The 23,511-nt window shown below is 39.8% G+C and overlaps 1 protein-coding gene across 3 annotated transcripts in view; it reads right to left on the reverse strand.

The window, feature by feature from the left end:
- Window positions 1-23,511, reverse strand: part of LOC145293824 (uncharacterized) — a 484,189-nt gene that overhangs the window by 304,503 nt on the left and 156,175 nt on the right. For 2 of the 3 annotated variants that reach the window (XM_080140465.1, XM_080140464.1), the window contains exon 2: window positions 3,844-3,924. In XM_080140465.1, the coding sequence (XP_079996591.1) occupies window positions 3,844-3,924 (81 nt within the window). Of the gene's footprint in view, window positions 1-3,843; window positions 3,925-4,611; window positions 4,723-23,511 lie in introns of all 3 variants that reach the window. The other variant, XM_080140466.1, reaches the window with a different exon arrangement.

The following is a 23,511-nucleotide window of genomic DNA, read 5'->3' on the forward strand; positions in this document are numbered from 1 at the left end:
ATCCTTCCTTAAGTAAGGATTTTTGTGTGGACTTATTGTTCAGTCCAAAAATGAAAATATCTACCAGAAGAGTTTTTTCAACAGGGAACTCGTACTCGCATTGTTTCAATATCTGCCTTAATCGTTTAAGAAATGCGTGGGCTGGTTCATCAGGTTGTTGTCGACACTGTAGAAGCTGATACCTCGAGACGCGGAAGTTTGATCTTGGCTCTATATATGCACGAAATTTCTTAATATAATTTTCTACATTACGTGTTTCACTTTCCTCAAACTGAAATGTATCACTCAGATCCTGTCCTTCAATCCCTGACCACAATAACAGATAATTAACTTTTACGTCCTCACTTACATCCTTGAGGGGTCCGTTAAAGTGCAACATGACCTGTCGAACGAATCTATCAAAATCTTTTGCTAAATTATTACTCTGCCAATCCATAGAAGGGGGCGGTATTTGACAAGCCATTGTTGATAAGGAATTAGCACCTGAAGAAATAAGAATTTTTTTTTTTTTTTTTGATTTATAAAAGTGTCTGATTGGCGTATGGTATTTGTTTGCTTTTGCAAAAAATAATAACAATAACGAATCGCCTACCTTGTGTCGTGTCTTGTCTTCACTTTTTTTTTTCTTTTAAGTGTCTGATTGGCGTACGGTATTTGTTTGCTTTTATAAAAAAATAATAACAATAGCGAATCGCCTACCTTGTGTCGTGTCTTGTCTTTATTTGTGTTTTTTTTTTTTTTTATTACTTTTATTCCTCAGTCTGTGACTTCGTTTATTTCCTTGTTGTTGAGTTATTCAGTTGACGCGTGTATTTCGTTAGTTCACTTTACACCGTGATGATACAACGTTTTTGAGTTCCTGCGTCGCGTTCGCACGTGGACTGATGGGTCGATTGGTTTTCGTTTTTTTTTCTTCTCTTTTTTGTTTAAAATTTTTTTTTCTCTACTATAACCGTAGATATCTAGTTACATTTAACCACTTCTAACACCATGTTGTATTATTTACATGTGCTGATGATTAGTGATTAACTAGAATGCTGAGAGACTGGAATGAAACGCGTTTATTTTCTAGTCTTACAAATTGGAACTGCTTGGCGGTGAGCCCGAAACCAGAAGTAGGGTTATGGGAGAGGAGTGGGAGGAAGACTGGATGGGGGTATTACTATTGGTTCTACAACAGTGATCACTGTGTAAAAAAAAAAAAAAGAAAAGAAAAAAAAAGGCAAATATACTAAAAGATATCCAAAGCAATTTCTCTCAGATACTGAGACAGGTCATGATGAATATCACAAGTACCGATGCTGACAAATAGGTAATGGTGGTTTCTAGGTTAACATCAAGCATGGAAATTTAGCATTTCAATTAAATAATTCATGGATTGTACCGTATTCTCCCATCTTAGCAAAGACATTTAATGCACATACCCTATTCACAAACGATACCCCCTGGTAATCCATCTTGATGTACACTTGGAAAATGGTCAAAAAAATTTACTTTAATCTGGAAAACCCACGGAATGATGAACAACAGCTTTATGCTCCCAAGTCAACCACCCTTACATCTTTATTTGAATTTTGCAGAGAGGATGATTTTGCATGTACTCTTTTTTATAATTAACTACCCAAATATTATACATGAGACAATGCCCATAGGAAATGGAAACGTAGACAAAAAGGAAATAGAGTTGAAGGTCAGTTAAATGTTTTCAGTTCCTATGCACTTGGCAGAGTGTACACTGTCCATCCAACTAATTTTGAATGCTATTTCCCCCGCATCCTTCTGCATAAAGTTAAAGGACCAAAGAGTTTTCAGGACCTTTAATTTTTGAAATATTTAGACATACATGTCTCTCCCTCAGTCTATTACAGGATGACTCACACTGGGGCAAAACTATGGATGAAACATCACTTTTCCAAAGTAGTTACGAAGCTTATTTGCCATCATGCTTCATAACTGCAATATTTCTAACCCAACAGATCTGTGGGAAAAACATAAAACCCATCTCAGCGAAGATATTCTGTACAGAGTCCAGCAAAATAATCCTCATGCCAATATCACTCTTTCAGATAACATCTTAAATGAAGTTTTGTGGGATCTTCAGGAGAAGCTTCTCCATTTAGGTGGAAAACATCTTTCAGAATATGGCTTGCCCAGGGATGAACATGCTATTCACCATGACATTGGTCGTGAAACTTCATACAACTTACATGAGATGAGCAAGCATGTGTCTGAAAATGAGTCAAAACTTGCTGATGAACAACAATATATGACTATATTGTGAGTAGAGTAAATGATGATGCAGGTGGGCTTTTTTCCTTGATGCTCCAGGTGGTAGAGGAAAAACATTCCTTTTAAATCTTCTTCTTGCCAAATTGAGATCTAATGGTAACATTGCATTGGCAGTTGCTTCTTCATGTATAGCAGCAACACTTCTAGCTGAGGGTCATACTGCACACTCTACTTTCAAGTTGCCTCTTGATTTGGCCAAGAAATCTGAAAATGAGTGTATTTGCAACATCCCGCGAGGTTCTAGCATGGTCAATTTATTACAACAAACTAAATGAATAGATTGGGATGAATGTACCATGTCTCATTAAAGAGCATTCCAGGCATTAGATTGTAGTCTTAGAGACTTAAAAGAAAACAACACTTTAATGAGAGGTGTCACTGTTTTGCTATCTGGTGGTTTTTGTCAAACCTTACCTGCAATTCCCAAAGGTACTAAAGTAGATGAGCTAAATGCATGCCTAAAAGGCGTCGCCTCTTTGGTCTAAAGTTAAAAAATTCACTCTTACTGTCAATATGAGGACATTTATTTGATGATCAGTTTGCAGCATTTTTCTCAAATCATCTCCTTTCTATTGTCAATGGTTCAATAACAGAAAAATTCTACAAGGAGGGGTTGTTTTTTTTTTTTTTTTTTTTTTTGTATTGCCATTTTTGCAACTCATCGTATTGGTTGGATTGACTTCACTTAATTTCAACGTTCCAAATGTCCAATCGGACAATGGAGACATCGGCAAAGACACCACATACTTTTTCCCCTCCTTTGTGCTACAGGTTCGAGCCTGCCTGCCTACTACCACTTTTTCTCTCTCTCTCCACCCAAACTGCCTACTGTTGTTCTTCCCCACCCCCGTTACTACCAATATATTTTTTTTCACCCCACCCCCAACCCGGGTTCCTTACCCAGGCAACACCAGGAAACCCCACGACTCTTCCACTTTGTTTTAACACCTTTCTTCACCCCCCCCCCGGGGGGGTCCTTACTACACCTCTACACACCCGGGAACCGCCACATAACCCCGCTAGTATTAAATAAAAATGTGACTTTTAAATCCATAAAAAAAGTTTGGAATTGAAAATAATTTTCCAATAAAGTTAATTTAAGGATTTAGTCAAGATGTAAAAAAGCTTAGTTTTAGGAATTAAAAATTGATAAGACTTTTACTGTTATATTTCACTCGAATAATGATTGAATAAAAACTTTAACATGATATAATGTATATTTGCATTAAGTTATTTTCTCTATAATTTTAATGTTTTATAAGGTCTGTTTTTCATATATTTCCGACACCATTGTCATTTTTTATGTTTTGGTTATTTTGTGACATTCAAATCAAATTTTGTCCATTTTATTTAGTGTAAAATGAAGAATGTTTATATGCAATTAAAAACCTAATCCTTCCTTTTCAATATAGAGTAAAATTATGATGAATCAATTTCATTTTACTAGTTTTTACTTGTATTTTTTATTATGGGTGTTGAAAATTAGTATCATACCTACGCATGTGGCATAAATGTAGCAAAAATAAAGTAAAAGTTAAATTTTCTGCAGCTTACCATATTTATCATGTGATGGGAAAATGTAGACATCATCAAAAGATGCAGAATTTTTTTCATCCTCTTCATTTATTTTTTCAGCTGAAAAATAAGATGTAGAAAAAACTAGATGGTAAAATATTATGCTACAAATATCAGTATTATACATAGAGAGGAAGGGACTGAGATAGAGGAATGTTTTTACAAGTAAGATGGAGGAATGTGTGGTATTATAGATAGGATGATTGGAGTTAGAGAGATGTTATCATATATAAGCTGGAGCAGAAACTGAAGCAAAGTTTGTTAAGGATTGTTCTTTTAATTTCAGAATCTGTGTTTGACATCAATTTTTGTGCAAATAAGATACAGTTGGAGTTATTAGCACTTAATTCTGATGACTTGAGGTCATCAGTCTTATTTTTGCAACAATCATCGTTCGTTGTTGTTAGCTCCTTACATTAAGTGGCTTCATACCTTCTCTGAAGCGATTTCCATAAATACATAAATAAATAAATAAATAAAGGTTCAAGGATCAACCACTGAGGCACACCCACATTAATATCATGATTCTGGGACGTACAGCCATTCAAGACAATCTGGATTGTTCTGTTGTTTAAGAAGGATCTGATTAAGCATTCATCCAGTAATACCATATTATTTATCATGCCAGACCTTGTCAAAGGTTTTAGATATACCAAGGGTTATCACTTTATCTTCCTCTACCTTATCCAATGTATGGTAAATATACTCAGAGATGCCCATGAAATAAATGCAGCAGAATTCACTTACCTAAATTCATACTGCTGGACAAAAAGAAGTCTAGCAGTTACAAGATGGTGAACTTGCAAACATTTTTTAAATCAGTCCATTTCCACAGTTTAAATCTGATGTTTTTAACACCTGAAATAGCAGGCAAAAGTAACCATAATTTTATTTAGTGCAGACTTTTATCCTTATCTTTTTCTTTGTTGTTTCACAACATTTCGGCCAACTATTCCCCTGGCCTTCGTCAAATGGTAACCATAATGGGATAGGAACTCTGAATCTCCTAACTGCATTCACTGCAATTACTGCCTTCTGTAGTTGTTGTCGTCTCACCATGTTTTGGCCAAGTAAGCCTCTGGCCGGCTTTGGGTAGGATTGAAACTGCTATCTTCAGACAATTCTCACTTGGAACCATAGAGATTCAATGCGGTTACCACCTGACAAAGGCCAGAGGAATAGTTGGCTGAAACATCGTGAAACAACTAAGAAAAGATGAGGATAATAGTCCGCAATAAATAAAACTAATAAATAATAATCATCTCAATGAATTCCAATTGAATAATAAAAGTAGCCTTGTTGTGCAGATCGTAATTGAAAGTTTAATGGTGTTCCAAATTGTGCTTTATATCCTGTATCCTTTTACCACCTTTTTGATAATTTGAATAATTTGATAATTTGAATAATTTGATAATTTGAATAATTTGAATAATTTGATAATTTGAATAATTTGAATAATTTGATAATTTGAATAATCTCTGCTGTTGTTTTTGGATGGGATTGAACATCTTGAATCATTTATTTTGTGGCAGCTGTTCTTTCTGTTAATTAAAAATTTCTGTTTCGATTTTATTTCGGTAGAATACCTGTTCTTCAATTAATTGTGGCTGTTCATTTTGTTGATGCCTGAAAAGTTCCAGGATTTCGTTTTTGAAAGTCCTCATTTTTTATTGTATCACTGGAAATGACAGACTTCTGTGAATATATATATATATATATATATATATATATATATATATATAATTTTTTTATTTAAAAAAAAATTTTTTTTTTTACTCATGTTCACCCCTTACAGAGCATATCACCACTTGGATATAAGGGGCTACTATTTGGGGCCATGTTTAAGAAAGATTAATAAGATATTTGTTTATGTTACATATAAACTTCTGCATATCAGAACAACCAGGGAAGCAGGCAGCAGGAAGGGAATTCCAAAATCTAGCTGTTCGAGGGAAGAAACTATTACAATAGAAAGCTTTCTGGCATTTAGGGACAACAAAAGTGAAGTTATTGCTAAGCGGGTTTGTCAGGGATATGTACGTTGAGGGGGTACAAGTGAAACAAGTTCATCAGAACACATTCCATTAAAATATTTATAAAACAGGCATGGAGATGCAACAATGTGGCGATGGGACAGGGACTGGAGCTTAGTTGATAAAGTGGGACCGATCAGATTGACAACTTTTTTTTGGACTTTATCTAACGGGGAGAGACTAGTGGTAGATGCATCAGCCCAGATGTGGCAACAACACTCCATGCATGGGCGAATGGTGGCCTTGTAAAGGTACAGGATACTCTCAGGCGTAAGTAGTCTTCTAGCTCGATAGAGGGAACCCACCTTCTTTGCAGCAGCCTTTGCAATATTCTCTATGTATTTGATCCAGTTCATATTGCCTGCAAATGTTAGGCCAAGGAGTTTAAAGGTAGAATTCTCAGATAGGGTGCTATTTGTCATGGATATAGGGGGGTTGGAGAGGCGTCTTGTAATTGTTAAAAGAGAACAGCTTAGTTTTACTAGCATTAAATGTTACCATTCATTTACAGCCCCATTCCACTATAGTTTGGAGGTCATTTTCTAACGATTCTGACATTGTCTTCGATTTACAGTGCTCTGCAAAAGTTTACAATACACATTTGAAACTGTCAGTTTTAGTATTTCTAGCTTCCAAATGGTAATGAAATTTTTTATACACATAGAAAATATATTGAAACTAGGACAGGAACAGTGGAAAAAATAAAAAATAATAATTTAACACAACGTGAAAAGAAAACTCAATAATTAGCAATGCAAAAGTTTACAGCACATTTACAAAATAATATCTAGTATTTTGTAGCATAACCATCATTGTTGATTACAGCATGCAGACGTTTTGAGTAATCTCCTACGAACTTCTTACATGTGTCTTGTGTTATTTTATTCCATTCTTGAAGGGATGAAGAGACTTTATTCTCAAGCGTACAGAACGTAAAACAAAACTGAAAATGTAAACACAAAATGGAAGGGGCAGACGACAACTCAAATAACACTATCCTGCTGAGTTATCTCCCTTGACTGATATGCGATCATAATTCAATACTGCCGTGACATCTTTTTTTTTTTCTTCTTTTCTCTTATCTTGAGATAAGGGTTCATAGAGCCGATCACAAAGTAACATAGTCTTTCAGGTAGGATGGTTTCACCCTACATCTGGGGAGGAGGAGCATGTCTTTGGCTTGTGGGGTGTCTATTATCTATGGAGCGGTATTTTTGACAGGTGCAACCTAAACGGCAAATAGTGGCTATAAAATCGCCTATAATTTTTTTTTGGGGGGGGGGGGTTAAATGCAAGATTGTAATATTGATTAGGTAATATGTGGCAATATTTTTAAGTTTATTCTATTATGATATTGTGACGTCAGAGCAAAGCGAACATTCAATCTCTCTACCTCTCTATCTATCTGACGTTAATACTTACTCTCTATATATCTCGCTATCTCTCTCTCTTCCTAAGACCTAATCAGCCAGACAACCTCCTCTCTCTGTGAAGATATGTCGTGGCAGTCACTTGACTGAGGGAAGTGGGGCAGTGGTTGGGTGTGACAATCGCCGTAACGAACGGAAATACGTCGTCATGGCAGCCAGACAGCGAACATTTGAGGCGGGAAAGCTGAACACGAGGGGACTTGAAAATAGGAAGATATACGGCAGTTGGCGTAAAGAAAGCGGCACAGCCCGGTGTGTAAACATTATCTCCGAGAATCGAACTTCATCGAAGATTGAAATTTGAATTAATTGAATTGCTGATTATTATTCAAATACGATCGCATTGCCGATTGAACTCAACATTTTTTTTTACCCTAAACAAGGCACATTGCCACTTTGGTGTAGGGGGCTACTATCAAGGGAAACATCTACTGGGGTACTATGTAGGGATTTGGGCAGCGAGATGTTGGTTCACGTTGCACTTGAACTTATGCATGTCAGTACAGTTGGGGAAGCAGTGACCTGGAATGGAATTCCAAAGTCTAGCAGTTCTGGGGAAGAAACTACTAGAGTAGAAAGATCTTTTACATATAGGGATCTCTACAGTGTGGGGGTGGGATTTTGCAGTTTGTCGCTTCTGTCGAGGGTGTTTACGTCGTGGGGGCACAAGTGCTTGCAGTTCATCAGAGCATTCACCATTATAATACTTGTAGAACAGGCAGAGGGATGCAACGTTTCGACGATGGGACAGAGGCTGAAGCTTAGATGCCAGTTCAGGGCCTATCAGATTTGCGACTCTTTTTTGAACCCTGTCAAGGAGCGAGAGACTAGTAGCCAATGCACCAGCCCAAATATGACAGCAATACTCCATACATGGGCGAATAGTGGCCTTGTAGAGGTACAGGATACTTTCGGGTGTTAGAAGTTTTCTAGCACGGTAGAGAGAGCCCACCTTCCTCGCAGCGGCCCTGGCAATGCTCTCGATGTAATTGTTCCAGCTCATGTTTCCTGTGAACGTTAGGCCAAGGAGCTTGAGAGACGTACTCTCAGATAAAGAGTCGTTGGCCATTGCTATAGGTGGTAGAGAAGGTTTCTTGTAATTATTGAATGAAACCAGTTTTGTCTTGGCGGCATTGAACGTGACCATCCATTTTTGTCCCTATTCCACTATTGATTGGAAGTCATCCTCTAGTGTTTCTGCCATTACTTTAGATATATGTTCATTTGTTTTCCTGTCGTGCCTGCTGTAGAGTGTGGTGTCATCAGTATATATACCCATCTCAGAGGCAATTTTGTCGGGGAGGTCATTTATGAATATCAGGAACAGCAGAGGTCCAAGTATAGATCCCTGGGGCACTCCCGCATTTATATCATATTGTTTAGATGTACGACCGTCGAGGACAACCTGGATTTTTCTCTTATCTAAGAAGGATTTAATTATGTTAAGTATTCTACCAGTGATACCGTATGATCTAATCTTCCTGAGGAGACCCTCATGCCATACCCTGTCAAAAGCCTTGGATATATCTAGAGCTACCGCTCTGCCCTCTCCCGTTTTGTCCAGTGAATGGTATATGCGTTCAGAGATTACAGTGAGGATGTCTGCCGTGGAACGGGCTTGTCTAAATCCATATTGTTGGTCGGTCAGAAGTTTAGCATCTGTAAGGTGCTGGACTAGAGCATGGTTAATTAAGGTCTCAAATATTTTGGCAAAAAGTTGGAGGAGGCTAATAGTGCGATAATTTAATGGGTCAGTTCTTTCGCCAGAATTCTTGAATACTGGTACCACAGAAGCAGTTTTCCAACAGCCCGGAAAGCAAGATTCATTAAGGCATTTGTTTAGAGTTTGGAGAGAACTGGAGCTACTTCGGCTGAGCACTTTTTTAATAGCACAGCTGGGATGAGGTCGGGTCCACATGCTTTTGAAGTGTCAAGATTTTTTATGATAGCATGCACCTGAGCAGGGGTGATTATTAGATCGTCAAGCGTGGCGTCTGTCCGCATAGGAAATTGAGGTAGGGGGTGGTTTAGAGGGTCCAGTGTGGAGTTTGAGGCAAACCGACTGGCAAGCATGTTAGCCTTCTCGGTTGCTGAGCAAAGAACCTCGTGATTGTTGGTTAGTGGGGGAATTGTTGATTGCCCATTATTTACTACACTGTTGTAGATTTTCCAGAAGTCACGAGTTCCTAGTTTTTGTGCTTCGATGCGTTTTTTAGTGGTTTCCGTAAATTCCCTCTTAGCTGTCGCTATTTCTTTCTTAACGTTACTTCTAGCTTCTATGTACTTCTGTCTGTTTGAACTGGACTTATGTCGGTTAAACCTGCGGAATGCATGCTGCCTTTGGGCAATGGCAGTTGCGCAAGTCGAAGTAAACCATTGGGGAGAGTGGGGCTTGCTATAGAATTTCCGCATGGGAACATGCGCTTCGATTGCAGTTTTGAACCATTCAGTGGTCTCGGTTGCACACTGTTCAGCAGGAAGAGAAAAAAATATTTCCCCATGGGGCGTCTCTGATAAGATCTCTGATGGCTTCCCAGTCAGCCTTTTTATAATATCTCGTTGTTTTGAGCACTGGCTCTTCAGTTTTGGGTCTAGAGTTTAGGGCGATTTCAACCATTATCACCGCATGATCAGCGTTCCCAAGTGGGCTGTCGCCTTTCGTTACACAGTCATCAGGAACTGTGGTCAAAAACAGATCTAATAGTGATGCGTGTTGTTCTTCCTGATCAGGGAAGCGGGTTGGAAAAGTTACAATTTGCGATAGGGAGTGAGATACAGAGAAGCTATGAGTTGCGCTGCCTGCTGCATCTGTGTAAGTAGAGAATCCAAACCAGTTTTTGTGATGAACATTAAAGTCACCAAATACATGTACTTGGGCGTTAGTGTCAAAGGAGAGTGCTGTGTCTATGCTGTCAGATACTTTGTTTATTATGGTGCAGTCTTGGGTCGAGGGAGAGCGGTAGAGAAAGTAAAAGTAGCTAATGTTGTGTTGCATGATTAGTCTAAAGCACATAAAGGCTTGATCATCCGTTTCTAGGTTTGTTTCTCTAGTCAAGGGAAGGGTATTACGAATGTAAACTCCAAGTCCGTGCATATGTCTGTCAGAGTCCTTATGGCAGAGTGGGAGATATCCAGGCATGTTAAAGTAGTTAGAGGGGATGGAGGAGTGTAGGTTAGTCTCACTTAGTGCTAAGATATCCGGGGTATTTGTTAGGAGAAATGTTTCAACATCAGCTAAATTAGTTCTAAGCCCACGGATATTTGTGAATGCAAGCCTCAAGGGAGGAGGCAAGTTGGATTTGTTTGACCCTAAGCCTGGTTTATTCCCCTTAATGATATATTTCGCTTCTTTGGAATTATGATTCTAGGAAAAGATAGACTTTCGCCATCTCACCTTTTGTTTTTTTTTTGGTTATCGTGTTTGTGAACTTATGGTCCGTTTTTACCCTAACGGACAAAACAGCTAAGTTTGGCCTATCTCATGCTTTTCTTATCCACAAACTTTTCTACATATTATATTGTAATTGCATGTCGCATACATCTGGTAAACATTCCAAAGATACATCTATCTCACTCATTCTTTTTATCGTGGCTTCTTCTTCCTTTTTGCATATAAAAGTCTTTATTGAATTTTAAACTTTGATTGAGTGTTTGTTTCGTCATTCATTGCTCTGTTGTTCCATTCCCCTTAATGATATATTTCGCTGGTTGATCCGACATCCGACGATTAACCGAAGATAAGTGATGAGCCATTGGATATCAAATAAAATAAATTTATGTGTCTCGATCTGATTGCCAATCAATTCGGTCATCCATTAACCGGGTTGTGACATAAATTGGGGGCTCGCGTCCAGGAATCTCCTTACTTTTTATCTTTATCCAAGATCTGTCAATTGGGGAGACGAGCAGAAGCAGAAATGTCTACAGTAGAGGAATTCTTAAGAAATCCATCTGCAGAGCAGTTATTAAAATTGAAGAAGGACGACGCATTCGTAATAGGACAACAGCTCCAATTAGATGTCAGACGATCTATGAGGAAAGCTCATCTTCATAAGATAATTGCAGAACACATGGTCGACAACGATGTATTCGAGGACGAGATACTGGATAAATTACAGGTAGAACCTCAAGAAGTGACATCAGCACAAATCGAGCTCGAGAGGGCAAAAATAATGGCAAGAGCAGAGATAGAAAAAGTCCGAATAGAGCAGGAAACCAGGAAATTAGAACTGGAACTCCGAGAAAGAAATTTTGGATCAGGCAATAAAGAATTTGACTTAGCAAAGCAAGTCAGGCTAGTACCAAAATTCAAAGAAGACGAGGTCGATGAATATTTCCAGCACTTTGAGAAAACAGCGATCAATCTGGAATGGCCGAATCACACGTGGACGATGCTATTACAAACCGTTATAAGCGGCAAGGCGCAAAAAGCCTACGCGTCGTTGATGATCGAGGAATGTGCAAACTATGAGACAGTAAAAAGGGCGATAATGGCGGCATACCAGCTATTACCAGAAGCATACCGGCAAAAGTTTCAAAACTATCAAAAAAACGAAACTCAGTCCTATATGGAATTCCTTAGACAGAAGGAAACATACTTCGACCGATGGAGCGCATCCGAGGGAGCGGAGGGAGACTACGAAAAGCTGAAACAATTAATTCTCATCGAAGAATGTAAAAATGGCTTGAGTGACCAACTGCGGCTTTATGTAGAGGAGAGGAGAGTTGGAACTGCACGCGAATTAGCTACTTTAGCAGATGAACATGCCCTGACACATAAGACGTGCAAAGCAAAGCACAGCTACGTGGGAATACCGACCATGCGAGGAAAAGGCCACTATACACCGATCGAGAGTGTACCAGCGAGAAACCGTCCTCAGATAAAAGGCAGAGAAAGGCAGGAGATAACTTGCTTCCATTGTGGAAAGATCGGCCATATAGCCAGGAATTGTAGAAATCAATTCAGTCGGGAAGAAAAATGTCAAGCCACACCCCAGGTGATAGTGTCGCGAAAAGAAATAGAGGACGGCTATAAACCATTCATAGCTATGGGACTAGTGTCACAGACGAACGATAGTGGGAACACCTTGAAAGTTAAAATACTGAGAGACACAGGAGCATTACAGTCCCTGTTGCTAAGAAGGCGACTCCCCAAAGGAAGACGATCCGATAAGGGTGAACAGGTCGAAATTAAAGGCATAGGCAGAAAAGTCACGAAAGTCCCAATCCATCAAATAAACCTTGAATCAAAATGGATTTCGAAAATGATAAAAATAGGGGTAGTCAAAACTCTACCGATCGAGGATGTGGATATGCTTTTAGGAAACGACTTAGCTGGATCCAGAGTAATGGCCACGGGTATGCCAGAACAGAGGGAAGTCAGAAAATGGGCGCCAAAAGCGAACCCGAATCAGAAAAAGGCGGGAGTGGTGACGCGCGCACAAACTCGAACACGTAGCAGAGAGAAGGAGATGGAGGAGGAAAAACATAGGCAGTCAGAGGAGATGGCGCGGGAATCAAGAGAAAATGGCGGGAAGATCAAGAAAAGGCGCGAACTACCGACAAGAGAGGAAGATTGCGAACACACCATCTTACGTGATCAAACCACTACGGAAGATCTTATCGAAAAACAGAAGATGGATCCAAGTCTTAAGAAATATTTTGATTTGGCTGAAGGGAATACTGAAAAAGATAATAGCACCTCAGAATATCATATCTGCAATGGGATCCTGATGAGAAGATGGAGACCGAAGAATACCCCTGATATCGAAGACTGGGAAAATAGAGATCAGGTAGTAATACCTCAGGACTACCGGGTGCTTATCTTAAAAATAGCACGAGATGCCGTTAGCGGGACATTTGGGGATAAATAAATCTTACAACAAAATAACTAGACACTTTTACTGGCCAGGGATAAAAAGAGATGTAATAAAGTTTTGCAGCACATGCCATACGTGTCAGATAGTGGGAAAGGCTAATTCAAACATACCTACAGCTCCATTACAACCTATACCTATCACCGGCGAACCATTCAGCAAAGTGATCATAGACTGCGTAGGATCCCTACCCCGAACAAAGCAGGGAAACAAATATATATTTACTATTATGTGCGCAACATCCAGATTCCCAGAAGCTATACCATTAAGAAACATATCATCTAAGAAAATAGTTGGAGCTCTGGTGAACTTTTTTACAAAATTCGGTTTGCCACAAGAAATACAATCGGATCAAGGATCAAACTTCACTTCCAAGATCTTTCAACAGGCCATTGAACAACTGGGCATTGAAGCGATTTGAGCGAGCGCATATCACCCTGAATCACAAGGAGCACTCGAGCGATTCCACTCCACATTGAAAAGCATGCTTCGAGCATACTGCACGGAGAGTCAAAAAGAATGGGATGAAGGACTACCTTTCGTTATGTTTGCAGCGAGAGAAGCCACCCAAGAGTCACTCGGATATAGCCCATTCGAGCTGATATACGGACACTAAGTCAGGGGACCATTAAAACTAATAAAAGAAAAATGGCTGGTGGACACTTCAAGACAACCGAATTGGTCGGAATACGTACTGAAGATGAGAAAACGGATAAGGGAAGCAAACGACTTGGCTAGGGAACATTTGGAGCACACCCAAACCAAAATGAAATTAAGATATGACAAAAAGACGATCCAACGGGAATTTGAAGTGGGGGACGAAGTACTTCTTCTATTACCAATGAATACCCATCCACTCAAATCCAAGTTCCAAGGACCTTATAAAGTTATAAGGAAGGTCAGTGACCTAAACTATATCATCGGAACACCGGATAGAAGAAGGAAAACTCGAAAATGCCACATAAATATGCTGAAGTCATATCACAGCAGAAATGAAGAAATGGCAAAAATAGCCGCATGTAAACTGGAGTTGAGTGAGAGCGAAACATGTGATAGTCATGTTTATTATGACATGCTCCAAGAAAAATCACATAAACTTCAGAATTCGGCAATCTTGGAAAAGCTGGGGGAGAAATTGGATCACTTGGGCACAACAGAACGGGAGGAGTTATCGAAGCTCATCCAAAGTTTCAGATGCTTATTCGGAGACGTGCCTAGCAAATCGAAAATAGCAGTACATGAAATCGATGTAGGAGATGCAAAGCCCATCAAGCAACATCCCTACCGGATGAATCCGAATAAAGCTAAGCTGATGAAAGCCGAGACGGATTATATGCTACAGCATAATCTTATAGAACCCAGCTTGGGCATCTCCATGCGTTCTCATAGACAAGCCAGATGGATCAAAGCGATTCTGCACCAATTACAGAAAGGTGAATCTAGTAATGGCTACAGATGCTTATCCCATACCCAGAATGGATGACTGTATAGATCGAATAGGAAATGCCAAGTATCTAACGAAATGTGACTTACTCAAAGGATATTGGACGGTACCTCTATCCGAGGCGGCCAAAGCAATATCAGCCTTTGTTACGCCGGAAGGCAGTTTCCAATATCGCATCATGCCCTTTAGACTTAAAAACTCCCAAGCAACATTCGTCCGAATGATGGATAAATGTTTGAGAGGCGTAAAGGGCGTGGATACCTATATAGATGACATTGTGGTCTATAGCGATACATGGGAGGCCCATATGGACACAATAAGACAAGTCTTTTACAGGTTACAGCAGGCAAATCTAACGATTAACCTAGCGAAAAGTGAATTTGGAAAAGCCACAGTGCAATATTTAGGACATACACTGGGATATGGAAAAATATCACCCCAGGAGGCTAAGATTAGCAAAATCATGAATTACCCTGAACCGAAGAACGTAAAGGATATCAGATTCTTAGGTCTAGCAGGGTGTTACAGAAGGTTCTGCCTGAACTTCTCCGATCTTGCTAACCTATTAACCGAATTACTCAAGAAAAAAACAAAATTCTTGTAGACAGACGAATGCAGAGAAGCCTTCTCTAACATAAAGAGGAAGCTAAGTATTGGACCAGTGCTGCAAGCACCGAATTTCAACAAACCCTTTTCTCTAGCTACTGACGCTAGCGATAATGGCTTAGAATCAGTGCTTTTATAAGAGGATGACGATGGGGAATTACATCCGGTCAGTTATCACTCCAGAAAATTTAATATTCACCAGCAGAAATATTCAACGATCGAGAAAGAAGCATTAGCTCTAATCGACAGTTTGAAGCATTTGAAATCTATCTGACATCGTCAGCGGACTCTATGATCGTATACACGGACCATGATCCATTGCAATTTCTGCATCGCATGAAAAACAATAACAGAAGATTGTTGTCATGGTGTCTCTTAGCCCAAGAATTTAATTTGAAAATACGGCACATCGCAGGCCGAAAGAACATAGTGGCGGATGCATTATCCCGCCTATAAATAAGTCGTACTATATCCGAAAACGTCATTTAAGGAAAAAATAAGTTTTCAGCCTTTTAAGGAGGGGGATGTGACGTCAGAGCAAAGCGAACATTCAATCTCTCTACCTCTCTATCTATCTGATGTTAATACTTACTCTCTATATATCTCGCTATCTCTCTCTCTTCCTAAGACCTAATCAGCCAGACAACCTCCTCTCTCTGTGAAGATATGTCGTGGCAATCACTTGGCTGGGGGAAGTGGGGCAGTGGTTGGGTGTGACAATCGCTGTAACGAACGGAAATACGTCGTCATGGCAACCAGACAGCGAACATTTGAGACGGGAAAGCTGAACACGAGGGGACTTGAAAATAGGAAGATATACGGCAGTTGGCGTAAAGAAAGCGGCACAGCCTGGTGTGTAAACATTATCTCCGAGAATCGAACCTCATCGAAGATTGAGATTTGAATTAATTGAATTGCTGATTATTATTCAAATACGATCGTATTGCCGATTGAACTCAACATTTATTCTTCTTTGGAATTATGATTCAAGGAAAAGATAGACTTTCGCCATCTCACATTTTTTTTTTTTTTTGGTTATCGTGTTTGTGAACTGATGATCCGTTTTTACCCTAACGGACAAAACAGCTAAGTTTGGCCTATCTCATGCCAATATCTTTTCTTATCCACAAACTTTTCTACATATTATATTGTAATTGCATGTCGCATACATCTGGTAAACATTCCAAAGATACATCTATCTCACTCATTCTTTTTATCGTGGCTTCTTCTTCTTCCTTTTTGCATATAAAAGTCTTTATTGAATTTTAAACTTTGATTGAGTGTTTGTTTCGTCATTCATTGCTCTGTTGTTCTATTCCCCTTAATGATATATTTCGCTGGTTGATCCGACATCCGACGATTGACCGAAGATAATTATGAGACATTGGATATCAAATAAAATAAATTTATGTGTCTCGATCAGATTGCCAATCAATTCGGTCATCCATTAACCGGGTCGTGACAATATAGGGAGTATGATTATATGGGGGTGGTTGGAGGATAGGGTGGCAATGTCTATGGGTGCATTTAACTTGATGAAAAAAGTTTAAGGATACATATAGTTGACAAGGTGGAAGAGATAGGAGGCATTTGCTACTTATAAAAGTTGTAATAATACCAATAATAGTAGGGTAGTTATAATAATGAGAATGATAATAAAGATAATTATAGTAATAATAATAATAATAATAATAGGGGTAAAAACAAAACAACAACAATAATAATAATAATAGTGACAACAATACCACCAGCTCTACTGCTACTACTACTAATGATAATGTTAATAACAATTACTAGAGAATGTGTAAAAGCAAGGGATACAGACAAATGGGGGCGGGGGTCAGAATAACAGGGAATAACAGTGAGGGGTGAGTGGTCCCATGAAAAAATAAAATAAAGTAAAATAAAAGTGTGTGTGTATATATATGTTAATCGTGACACCCTGCACTGAAGAATCCCGAAAGGATGAAACACTAGTGTCTGTAGGTATTTAATTATTATAGTAAAAAAATAATTATGACAGCCCCTTTAAGAAATTCATTTCTTATCGTTGAGCACTTTCAGTTGAATTAAAAGTCGGTCAATTTAGCTCTTATGCATAGATCATCGTATAACGATTAGATCACTGTCTGACTGACGTAATGAACATTTAAATTAAAATGTTTAAAATTCAACGCTATTTCACACGGTTAATGGTAGCTGAATGGATACGGTCTCCGCTAATCGAGCCAGAGATGTCTCGTGTCGCGGGGTCCGAATCGTTCAGCTGGTGTTAATCGTGACACCCTGCACTGAAGAATCCCGAAAGAATGAAACACTAGTGTCTGTAGGTATTTAATTATTATAGTAAAAAAATAATAATATATATATATATATATATATATATACAAACACAGTTACACAAGGAAACACAGACACACAAAAATTAAAAGATAAGGGATGAGGGTATTTTGAAAGTAGATGTTGAATTAGCTGGGAAGACATAAGGGTTCAGGGAACAAAAACCTTGGGTTTATATAAAAGAAGTCCTTCACTGGGAACGATAGCTTCAAGTGTCCACATTAGAAATTTAAATTTCTTGAAATCCGATTATAAAGGCCATCAAATTTATTTTTTTTTTAATGAAAAAGCAAGGTCTCGAAAATGGAATACATATTTTCATGTTTATAAACATGAGGGACAGGTCTCTTCATTCGGCGTCGCTACTTTTTGTAGTGGTTCTAATATCCAAGAGATATTGCAAGAAGCAGGGTTTACATCTATATTGTTAGGATGGTCTTGCATAGATGCGCTGGTTTGATGAATTCTTTTTCCTTCTATTTTGGATGGCAAAAAAAACGGTATTTGTTGAAAGGAGACTCTTGTGATAGATTTTTCTTGAAACTGGTCTGGTTCAGCTTCGTTTGAACTAGAGAGATTATCAGTAGGAAGTGACGACAAGAAAGGAATGTGGAAGGAATTTAGAGATGGTACACATGTTTGCGTGTGTGGTTGTTGGGAACGCACTTAGCTGATAGTTTGTATGGGTGACGGGGGGTGGGTTGGGCTGAACCAGGGGGAGCTTATCTTAGGTTATATTTTCAGTACATTTAACTTTTTTAATGTAAATACTAATGAGATGAAGGGGTTAGTGTTAATCTAATATTGGAGTCTAAATGCGCTGATTTTTAAATTATTTCTTATTTGGTGGGAGCTTGCCAGTGGGGGTTACAGGTGGTGGTTAGATGGTTCTAAATTTAGGTTTTAGGCCTTTGGCCCTGGGAGGGGGTTTCTAAGCTATTTTTTCATTAGGCTTATGCTTTAGATTGGTTAGGTTATATTCTGGTTGCATCGTATGCCAATTGGTGGTTTGGTTACAATTTAATAGATGGTATAAAGTGTATGGTTTTGCGGGGATAGGGCTTGTTAAGCAAAGTTGTCTGAGGGCTTATGATCAAAATAGTTATATTGTTAATTAGGTCTTGCCAAGATGCAGGCGATTCTAGGTTGGTTATTTATTTACTGTTATGTAATGGTTATATATTAAGAGGGTGTGCTAATAGTGAGTGCTTAGGGGCAGTTGCAAAAAAAAAAAAAGAATTTGGTTTGGGGTATTGTCCAATAGTCCTTTACTAGGGGAAACGGTTAGTGAGGGATATTGTTACGTTTTTTGGACAGCAAAGAACTGCAATATGCTAGTTCCTGTCCGGTGGTGCATTTTCAGTGGGCTTATTTACATTTACGTACTTGAACTTTCTCTTGTGCCTACAACTGCAAATTATCTCTGGTTTTGAAATGAGGATGTTTAATTTATTAGGTGCCGTTATAATCTTGGTCGCCTCTGCGTTACATAGAAGGCAGTATTTAGAGCCTGGGCTGTATGATTTGGATTTTCTTAGTATTTTCCATTTTAATGCAAAGTCTATTTTGTTTTGTTTTAAATTTCTTACTAGGTTAGATAGGGTAGTTTTTGTTTTAGGGTTCTCCTTTGAGAATGATTGTAAATGGTTCGCAATTCTGGCCTTTATCGGGAAAGAGGATAATCCTATGTAGGTGTATTATAGGGCTTGTGTTTGGTGTATCTGAAGATTCTTCAGTTATCTTTTTATGTTCATGTTCTGTAGAGCTTATACCTATCTGCTTTGTGGTTAGTTGTTCAGTTTGTGTACTATTACTTGTTGGGTTATGCGGATCCTCTCTGGTGTAACTAGTACTATGGGTTTGGGCTGTCAGGTTATTAGTTGTCAAATTAGACGGGAATTCTGTTACTGTACATGAATATATGACGTCTGAGTGTACACAGTCATTCTCCAGTGGGCAGCTATTTGGGTCGTTAAAATTGCAGTTTGGTTGGGCTACACTAGGGTTGCCATTCATTATTTTCTGTGCTGATTCTATTTTCTTATTATTAGTGGTTATAATAGTTTGTGCTACATTAGGCATTAGGTTGAGAAGGATAATTTAATAGAGTTTTTATTTAGGATCGTGCTGTATATGTGTATGTTTGAAAGAATCTTCTACTAATTTAGAGAATTCTTTTGGGATATTAGTTTGGACGTTATTATTGTATGGGGAATTGAACCAAATATTGGACTTCCTTCTGATCCGACTTTTTGGGGGTGTCTGCTCATCTTGTATAAGCTTTTCATTGTTAGGCGTATTTGGCATATCAAACTTATGATTCGACCTTGCCTTATTATTTTGCTTAGATTTGCGTTTAGTCATGTTGTGGGTAACTATGCCTAAGTGGCTGGATAGTTTCTTAGCATTATTCGCATCATACTTAATTGTGTCTTTGTATCCCGAGTTTGCTAGTGCGTTGTTATAAAAGGTGGAGCTTTCATTGAATATTTTATGGTTTGCAGAGAGATTAGAAATTCTTTTGGACACCGAGGTAGGAACTGCCTTAATGACGGATCTGGGGTGATTGGAGAATTTGTGGACATAGTGTAGCGACAAATTTGGTTTATGGTAGGGGCAGTATGTTCCTTCCTTTAGATTTAAGGTTACATCTAAGAAGTTTGAGGGGCTTTTTTCTTTCTCTTATATTATACTAAGGCCAAAACTTTTACATAATTCTCTTAGTTGATTATGGCCCTATTATACATTCTGGGCCTGGCCTAAATTACTAATAGGGCGTCCTGTACAGGCCTCCTTGGAGGTCGCTATTACTGAATCTATGTTTAAGTTCATTTAAGAGGTAGATTCCTACCAGATCTGTTACTTGTGCAGAGTCTGACGTGCCCATCACTATGTCGAAGTGATCAGGGGTGTCTTTTCTGGTCCACAATTTATTATCAAATTGTATTAAAGTCTTTCTTGCTAGTAGGATTAGTCGGAAAGGTCTGAGTTATTTTTTTGCTAAGATAAGCGCTTTGTTTAAAAGGATAGGAGATATAGATTGGTAGTATCTGTCAATGTCAAATCTTATGAAGCTTAATCTTGATTTGTCTTTAAGGTTTATGAACCATTGTCTGATGATTGCCAAAGAGAGAAGCTTATTTTCTTTTTTATACTTGGTATTATTCTATCTAATTGTAAGGTTTGCGTTTTAAGCAAGCTGGTTTTCCAATCCGACAGCGTGTCGCCGTGAACAAGTGTAAACAAATAATGGCGATTCGCCTGTCCTTTTATAAGGGGGATAACTCCACTTATGCAAAGTCTGAGCGAAAGGGAGATAACTCCTTTCTGGCCTCTACATGCCCCTCCCCCTCGTGACCACAAAAGCAAGTTGTTGTGGTCATCTTTTATGTGGAGAAATACTCGTGCGATTTCCCCCGCATTTGCGGCGACAAACCCCTTGGGGCTCTCGTCCTCCGACTTGACGGTTCCCTTAACGGAGGAGGACTGTATTTTTGGGTATCTCCTCCTGTGGTATCTTCCACTTCCATTTCTTCCTCATGCTCGCTTGGGGATTGCGTGTCGGCGTGTTGTTCCACCTCCATTGCCTCCTCCAGAGGTTGTGCCTGTGGGGTCTCCACATTTATCGGTGGGTTCGGGATTTCTTGTCTGCTGTCACGAGGGCCATCCACTACCGGGTGTATTCTGCGGAGAAACCGACGGTTGCGCAATGTCACTCGATTGCTTCCATCGACCCAGACTTGGTACTGTCGGTACCCCTGGGTCTCCACGATTCTCCCCGTCTTTGTCCATCGACGTGGGTGGTTCCCGTCCTGGTTCTGGATCTGGACGTAATCTCCTACCTGGAGTTCCCGGAGTGGTTGTAATACTGCTCGTTCCTCATGTGTCTTTTGGCCATTGCCACTTCCCTTAGTTTGCCTATTTCTGTCCACTGTTTTTGAACCTGGTATTTGTCCCGCAGGACAGGAAGGTGGTCTTTAATGACCCGACCATACAGCATCATGGCTGGGGACATGTCCAGATCTTGGACAGGCGTGTTCCTATGGGTCAGTAGTGCTCGGGCCCCCCGATCATGGCACAGGCGTCCATAACTGTCCGTATTGTCCGCCAGTATACGTCTCGTGGTTTTGATGGCTAACTCTGCGCGGCCGTTGCCTTGGGCATAATGCTCTGATGAGGTACGTTTTCGTATGCCCCAATTCCTCAAAAAGGAGTCATATTCCTGGGATTCAAATGGTGGTCCACCATCCGACGAAATTTCTTCCGGTACGCCGTAGGTACAGAACCAAGTCCTCAAGGTATCGCACACCGTCTTGGCTCTTCCCAACGTCATTAGGGCCACTTCAACCCATCCCGTATACCTGTCTGCGTATATCATAAAGTGTCTACCCTGCATCTGGAGGAAGTCAACCACCACTTGTTGGAATGGAAATTCCGGGTCTGCTGGGGACATCAAGGGTTCCCTGGGCTGAGATGGTGCGATTTCATTACACGTGCGGCACTGGGCTTTTGTTTGCCTGATGTTAGCATCCAACCCTGGCCAGAATAGTCGTTGTCTTGCATTCGCCAGCATTCCGTTCACACCCTGATGAGCGGAATGAAGAGATTCCAATACCTCTGCGCGGAGTTGTCGAGGTATTAGGATTTTGTTCCCCTTGATGATCACTCCTTCCAGGCAATATAACTCCTCACGCATAGGCCAGAAGACTCGAACTACGGTTGGGATATTGTTACGTGACTGGGGGAAGCCATTTTGAATCAGTTCTTTCAAAGTCCTGCATTCTTCGTCTGTGGCTGCCGCAGCCACAATCCTTCCCCATGATGGCGCTTAACGTAGTATCATTCTCGTACATTGATGTGAAGGCGGCTTTGATTGCGGTGTCAATGGATTGGTCCTGGTCTCTTGGTGGGGTGCCCGCTGGGTACCGAGATGCACAGTCAGGGGCCAAGTTGAGTGTTCCCGGTCGATGTTTTATCTTGAATTTATACATGAGTGACTTTTCCTTGAAGTTTAACAGGCGTGGGTTTTTTATATTCTCCAGGGCTCGGTCTGAAAATATCTTTATGAGCGGTAAGTGATCCACTGTAATCACCAAGTCTGGGCATCCGAGTATGAACAGTCGGCATGATTCCAACCCATAGATCAGAGCCAAGGCTTCACCTTCCACTGGTGCATATCGTGATTCCGCATCGTTGGTAAAACGGGATCCCGCCAGGATGAGTTTCCAATGGCCATCCCCACAACTCATGTTTAATTCCCCCTCACATCTACAGTGCTTTTGAAACAGAAAATACGATATCCCTGTTTTGCTGTAGTCTGTCGCGAGTCCTGTTGCTCTGTTCATTTCGAACGTTTGGATGCCTTTTTCAATTCTTTTCACTATTATTTTTTTCAATTCTTTGAATATCTGTTCCAATGTCTCATCCCAATAAAATTTCCTGTCCTTTGTTTTCAGCAACTCTCGGAATGGGGCCATAACTTCCGCTTGTGAGAATGCATAGGAGACTTGGTTTACGAGTCCGAACCAGGATCTAACCCCAGTAATATTTGTCGGGGTGGGGAAGCTCAGGATGGCTTCCGTCATTCTTCTTGTGGGTTTGACCCCGTTCGCTGTTACTTGAAACCCTGCGAACTCGACTTCCATGTCAGCAAATTAAACACAATCCCTCTATCGGCGCAGTGGTTTATATATTCAATTGTGTGCCAGAATGAGGATTCCATTGAGTTGTCCCATAGGAGACTGTCATCTATACACCGAGTTTTTCGAGCCATGTCCATGGTGATATCATCAAATCGACGGGTGTAGCCATCTCCTGATCCATGGAATCCTTGAGGGGCTTGACAGTACCTGTATCGACCCCATTCAGTGATGAACGTGGTGTCATTTCGTGCAGCTGGAGACAGCGGTAAACTGTGG

The sequence above is a fragment of the Euprymna scolopes genome, chromosome 15, assembly GCF_053919585.1.
Source record: "Euprymna scolopes isolate OS-2025 chromosome 15, ASM5391958v1, whole genome shotgun sequence".
Taxonomy (NCBI): Eukaryota; Metazoa; Mollusca; class Cephalopoda; order Sepiida; family Sepiolidae; genus Euprymna; species Euprymna scolopes.